We start from the raw sequence: 6,912 nt of genomic DNA on the forward strand, positions 1-6,912 counted from the left end.
TGCGGTTAGGGCATATGGGAGAAAGTGGATTGATGGAGCTTCATAAAAGAAAACTGTTGAAGGGAGTGAAAACTTGTAAACTGAACTTCTACAAATACTGTGTGTTCGAGAAACAGTATAAGGTTAGTTTCAAAACTACAAAACATAAGAGTAAAAGGGTGCTTGATTGTGTACATAGTGATGTATGGGGTTCTTTAATAACAAAATCTAAAGGTGGGGTAGAATACTTTATGATCTTTGTTAATGATTACTCAAGGAAAGTCTGGATCTACTTCATGAAGTATAAAAGTGAGGTGTTTACTAAATTTAAGGAATGGAAGGCTGAGGTAGAAATGAAGACATGAAAGAAAATTAAGCACTTGAGAACAGATGATGAAGGGGAGTACACATACAGGCCGTTTTTAGAATTGTGCAAAGCTGAAGAGATTACAAGTCACTTCACAGTTCCAAAGACACCACAGTAAAATGGTGTAGCTGAAAGGATAAACAAAACACTTATAGAAAGAGCTCAGAGTATGAGGCTGAATGCAGGGTTGAGTAAGAGATTTTGGGCAGAAGCAGTGAATATGGTATGTTTCTCATCAACATGTCTCCATTAAAAGTAATTGATTATAAAATTCCTGAAGAGGTATGGATAGAAAAATCAGTAGATTATTCTATTCTAAAAATATTTGGTTGTCTAGCCTATGCGCATGTTAAGAGTGAGCAGCGTTTCAAGTTAGACTCAAAGTCTAAGTAGTGTATCTTTCTTGGTTTTAAGAAAGGTGTAAATGGATTCAAGTTGTGGGATCCAAGTTCACAGAAAGTTATGGTTAGCAGGGACGTTGTGTTTGATGAGTCTCATATGGTGAAGTCAAAAAATAATTCATAAATAGTTGGTGAAAATAAAGAAGGTTCTACTGTGCAGGTAGAGTTAGGTGACTCAGAAACAACATGAGAGAATGAGTCATCCAGTGATTTACTAGGACTACAGGAAGTAGTAGAAGTTTCCTATACTATGACAAAGGATAAAGGGAAGTGCACTCATAAAGCACATGTGAGATACGGGTTTGAGGATATGATTGCCTATGCCCTCACTGTAGGTACAGGTGATCTATCTTTATACCATGATGCTTTGAGTGATACACATCATAATAAATGGATGGCAGCTATAATGGAGGAAATAGAGTCTCTACAGCAGAACAAGACTTCAGAGATTGTGAAAAAATCCATGGGAAGAAAAATCATTGAGTGTAAATGGGTCTTTTATAAGAAAGAGACAGCATCTGAGAAGGAGCATGAAAGATATAAGACCAGACTTGTAGCCAAGGGCTATGTATAAAAGGAGGGGATAGACTATAATAAAATATTGTCTCCAGTGGTAAAACACACTTCGATTTGGGTATTACTTGCTTTGGTGGCCTTGTATGATTTTCAGATTGAACAACTTGATGTGAAGATTGCATTTCTTCATAGTAACCTGAAGGAACAGATTTGCATGGAGCAGCCTAAAGGTTTCAAGATACAAGGAAAGAAAGATCATGCTTATCTACTTAAGAGGTCGCTTTATGGTCTTAAGCAATCTCCTAGGTAGTGATACAAACGCTTTGATTCCCACATAATGAAAATTGTTTATACAAGAAGTGAGTATGATAGTTGTGTTTATTATTAAGTATCAAGTGATAATTCCATCATTTTGTTGATGTTTTATGTTGATGACATGCTTATTGCTACAAAAAATAAACATGATATAGTCTCTTTGAAGTCATTGTTGAGTGTTAAATTTGAGATGAAGGATCTTGGTACTGCTAAGAAGATCCTTGGCATGGAAATCCTTGGAGATAGAAATGCTAGTAAACTTTGGGTAACTTAAAAGAGGTATATTGAAAAGGTGCTAGAGCTTTTCAATAGGAAAAATGCTAAGCTGATTAGCCATTAGCTAGCCACTTCAAGTTATTTGAAAGGGAATGCCCTACAACACATGAGGAGGTGGAGCATATGTCTCAGGTCCCTTATACTAGCGCAGTTGGGAGTCTCATGTATGCTATGTTTTGTAGCAGGCCAGATTTGTCTTATGCAATCAATGTTGTTAGCAGATACATGATTAATCCATGGAAGGAGCATTGGAATGCAATTAAGTAGATCTTCAGATATTTAAGCAAGACTAAATATATAAGTGTTATGTTTAGTGGCAAGGGAAGTTCCATAGAATTGGCAGGTTATGTTGATTCTGACTATGCTGATGATTTAGACAAGAGGAGGTCTACTACAGGGTATATATTTGCATTGCCTGGTGGACTTATATCATGGAGGGCGATGCTTCAGTCTATAATTGCATTGTCTACTACAGAGGAAGAGTACATGACGACAGTTGAGGCTGTCAATGAAGGAGTCTTATTGGCTGGATTGGTTCGTGAATTGGGGTTGGAGCAAGGAGGTACAGTGTTACATTGTGACAGTTAGAGTGTTATACATCTTGTAAAAAATCAAGTATTTCATGCAAGGACAAAGCATGTTGATATAATATTCCCCAAGATCAGGGAGCTTATATCAGAAGGCAGTATTCACTTGAGAAAATTTTATATAGAACTCCATCCTGCAGATATGTTTACCAAGTCAATTACTACAGAGAAGTTCGAGTCCTGTTTGGACTTGATTAATATTACTAATTGTTAAAGATGAGGGACGCATCAGACAGTTGCGGGTTTGTACCTCTGATGAGGTATAAGGATGAAGACGCCTACTGGTTATCTTTACAGGAGGCTCAATAGAATTCAAGCCAAGGTGGAAATTGTTGTTGTATTCTATCACAATTTAATCTAGAGAGTACTGGTGCAGCGCCTCGACAGGCATGACGGTGGTCCCGCTTGCCAGTAAGCGGGCCGTGGGGATTGCAAGGGGGCAAGAGGTCCCCTACATAGCAAGGGGTGTAGGGGGTGCAGCCCCCACTCGAATTTTTTATTTGAGGCCAATTGTGTACTTTTCGGATTAGGGTTTTTCGCTATATATTTGTAGCAATGGTTTCTTTCTCTGTAATGCAAGCAATATTGAGAGGTGTGAGGGATGAGCATTGTAACCCTATTCTCCATTGATAGTGAAATAGGATCTCATCTCACCGGAAGCATAGACAATCTTGCTGAACCTTGTAAATCTGTATGCATTGTTTGTTCTTATTTTTTCATTATCTTTTGCATCGTTTTGAGGTTGTGTTTTTATAGTTCCCTCGTTGCCAACGGGCCCTTCCAAACCCATAAGTTCCTTGACTACCACCTACGTCCATAAGAAGCAGCTACAACAAAGTTTTATTTTATTTTTTTATTTTTCTTTCATATGTTGCAACTTGGATTTGAAATCTTTTTTTTTTTCCAGGTTTTCTTTCTCCATCTGAAAAAATCCTTTATTTATATGGGTTTTTTTCATATGTCTGCAACTTAGATATGAAAATCTCTTTTTATTTTTTATTTTTATTTTATTTTTATTTTTTTTAGAATCAAAAGACATTTCCCCATATGAAAAATCATTTTCCCCCTCCATTCCATTTGAAAAATCCATTATTTTTTTCTGGTTTTCTTTCATATGTCTGCAACTTAGATCTGAAAAATCATTTTTTATTTTTTGTTTTTTTAAGAATCAGAAAACCTCCCTCCATCTGAAAAATCTTCTCCCTGGTTTTCACAATTCCAACATATTTGAGCTTTTAATTTGGGAGGGAGAAAAGAGAAAGGACTCCCTTCAAGGAACGATGACTCCCTATTTTGTGTTCATCCTTCTTCCTCTCATTTCTATCAGGTATGGGTTGAGAAAAGTCTGATGGGTTATTTTCTTGAGAATCAACTATAACCCTTAGATGGATCTAGGATAGGTGTCGATCGCCTAGGAAGCTATGGGCAAGACTTAGGCGATCATGGATAAGGAGAGGAGCCGGATCCTGAAATGCATAGGCAAGTAGGGTCATTCCTCCCCCTTTTGCAATGGGCTGTCACAAGCCAAAATCCATTGGTCCTCTCTACCTCCGGCCCAACACCTATCACAAAAGTTCAAATTTTACCTGGTTAAGGCACGTGTGTAACAATTTAGGTGTGCATCCCAATATATTTGAGTATGTGCCCGCATTCTCCCGGCCGCTGGATATGCATTGAGCACCCAGTGTGTTAGAGACGATCTGGATTCCAACGTGTGAGGTAAGAAGAGCCATAAAAGAAGCTTTCGGCCGAGAAGTGGGAGCGGCCCGGCCTTCAGCGATTTGATGGGAATATATACATGTATTGTTGGGCCCCGAGAACTTATTCCGATCCAATTGTACAGTGGAGAGAGTGTTTCTACACCGTCCGTTTACTACTTCAGTCACAGCGTCACTCACACGTACAATATTTCTGACCAGACTTCCCAGGAGAAACGAACCACTTTCAAGTTTCAATGGAAATGATAGGAATATTCTGTGCCTAATTAGTGGAACATTTTCCCATCAATTATTTAATTTTGATTTGTTCAGTGAAAAGCTGAAAATGGCAGTGAGATTTGCAAAGCTTTAAAGGGGAGTAGTGAGAGAGAGCAGAGCAGAGCAGAGCAGAGGAATAGGGGAAGCCATGGATTTGCTTCCAGCGGAGAGTAGGCGTTTAGCACAGAAGCATGGATTTAGGTCTCTGAAGCTGGTGAATGTGTCCATGGACGATGTTCTTGGTGAAGACCCTGTTGGAGTGGATTATGGTAGGCTCGATAATGGTCTATGTTACTACGTCCGATCCAATTCTAAGCCCAGAATGCGGGCTGCTCTCGCCCTTGCTATTAAGGCCGGGTTAGTGCTTTGCTTCTCTTCTCTCCACTCTGGGCGATTGCTTGCTTTCTTCTTGCCTTCTTAAACCATCGGTTGTCTTTGGCTGTTTCTACTTGGTAATTTTAGGACTTTGTTTTTCCTTTATGATTCCTTTCCCTTCGGTTTTTTTATTGCCTTTGAACTTTGGTAATTTGTGAGCACTATCTTTTTTGAATGGAGAAAATAGATTTCGTCTATGAATATCTCCTGTATGTTTTATGGGTTTTCCTCTAGTCATGTTATTCGTGGAGATTGCAGCTAACTTGGAATAAATAAATAAATAAATAAAAATGTCAATATCTCTGGGAACTGCTTTGAGCATTTCCCTGTGTGGCCCATCTCTTGGGTTTTGAGGAACTCGTGCTAAGAATGCAGGGTATGCTGTTTCTTGTGATATATAACTTGTTGAACTGGAATTCTTTGTTATTCAATATTACTTAGACATATTCTGTAATTGATTTTTACATAGTGTCATAGTGGACTGGAAGAACCTAGCCTTAAATGGTTTGGCTTCGTTAATCTCAATATTAAGCTAAACAAAAGATTTTGTTGATCGGATTTTTATGTCTTAATAGATGGTTTAGTTTCTCTGTTATACATTAGGGATTGGGTATGTGGTGGTACACTGCTACTCTCGGACACAGCAGATCACCTGGTTTCTCATGTGTGAAATGCATTCCAGCGATTTCGGATTTCCCTTAATGGACAGTGAATAATGAAATTTGTTTCAGGTTTTATTTAAAAAATCTGTTGTCGCGTTTATTTGTCTATATTTTCTCAGTACTGGCACCACAACGGTAGATAGCTGCAGTCAGTTGGAAGTTGGTATTGAAATCTGTTTGGTTAAGCAAGAATTTATTTATTTTTTGTTTTACAAACACTTCTTCTATCTGATTGTTTAAGTGGGCCATTTCATTTGGTTCATGGCAGTTCAGTTTTGGAAGAGGAGGATGAGAGGGGAGTTGCTCACATAGTAGAGCATCTTGCTTTCAGTGCCACCAAGAAATACACAAATCATGACATTGTCAAGTTTCTGGAAAGCAATGGGGCAGAGTTTGGTGCTTGTCAGAATGCCTTAACATCAGCTGATGAAACCATATATGAGCTTCTCATTCCTGTTGACAAGCCTTTGTTTAACGGGACATGCTGTCAGTCATGTTGCATCTTTGGTGGGGCCAGGATTTCCCTTTCCGTCTTCCATAAGTACTTTCTACTCTGCATCATGGTTTCTTCTTTAAACTTGCTAACTGATTGCAGTATGCTGAGCGTCTACCAATTGGACTTGAAAAAGTGATTCGGACAGTTTCGCCTGAGACTGTCAAGCAATTTTATCGGAAGTGGTATTATTAATATTTAAATAAATAAATAATAAAAATCCCAATATAAGCGGACTCCTCCTTTCATTTCGCTTAGAAATCTCGATCCTCTCTTTTTCTCTCTCCTTGCTTCTTCTTCAAGGTTGTTCCTTCTTTCTTCTTCTTTTTTCACCGCTCTCCAATCTAGTTGAAGTTTTATTTACCAATTTTGAGTAAAGATTTGCATTCATGGTAAATTCTCATAGGTTAATGATATCTACCCAATAAGTAATAATAAAATCCTAGATATTCAACAGCTTTGTTTACTTTATAAATTCAAATATGTCTTTTGCCATGCATGCAAACTTTACTGTCCAAATCCCTTCCCTGATGATTAATAAGTAAACATGGTATTTGGATATCTGTGCCCAAGTCTCTTATATGCTCAGTGCCTGAAAATAATTATGCTGATTTTTTTCTTATCTCATCATATTTTGAGAGAGAGAGATGATGATGATGGCGGCTGTAGAAAGAAGGAACAACATTGAAGAAAAAGCAAGGAGAGAGAAAGAATTGAGATTTCCCAACAAAATCGAAGGAGGAGTCGGTTTATATTGGATTTTTTATTTATTTATTTATATAAAAAAATATTAGACAAGTTAAGTAACCACATCCGTCATCTCTCCACCCTAAAAACTAAGAATCAATTATAATATAAAAAACTAATAGATGTTTTAGATTAATCTAAACTTAAATGAATGATTAATATTAAAAGAAAGTGAAAATAAGATTGCAATACTTACGTCCTGCTACCACTCGCCCTTA

The 6,912-nt window shown here is 37.7% G+C and overlaps 1 protein-coding gene across 2 annotated transcripts; it reads left to right on the plus strand.

Annotated features, from left to right (window-relative positions):
• Positions 1–4,376: 4,376 nt before the first annotated feature.
• On the plus strand, positions 4,377–6,266 carry LOC122058672 (zinc protease PQQL-like). 2 transcript variants are annotated; one of them, XM_042621326.1, is made up of 2 exons: positions 4,377–4,774; positions 5,728–6,266. In XM_042621326.1, exons 1-2 carry the CDS (start codon positions 4,636–4,638, stop codon positions 6,084–6,086), a joined length of 498 nt encoding a protein of 165 aa, XP_042477260.1. In that variant the 5' UTR covers positions 4,377–4,635; the 3' UTR covers positions 6,087–6,266. The 2 variants fall into 2 exon arrangements, with proteins under 2 accessions (XP_042477260.1, XP_042477259.1); XM_042621325.1 differs by having other exon boundaries at positions 4,383–4,774; positions 5,723–6,141.
• Positions 6,267–6,912: the final 646 nt, after the last annotated feature.

The sequence above is a fragment of the Macadamia integrifolia genome, chromosome 13 (genome assembly GCF_013358625.1).
Source record: "Macadamia integrifolia cultivar HAES 741 chromosome 13, SCU_Mint_v3, whole genome shotgun sequence".
In the NCBI taxonomy this organism is placed as follows: Eukaryota; Viridiplantae; Streptophyta; class Magnoliopsida; order Proteales; family Proteaceae; genus Macadamia; species Macadamia integrifolia.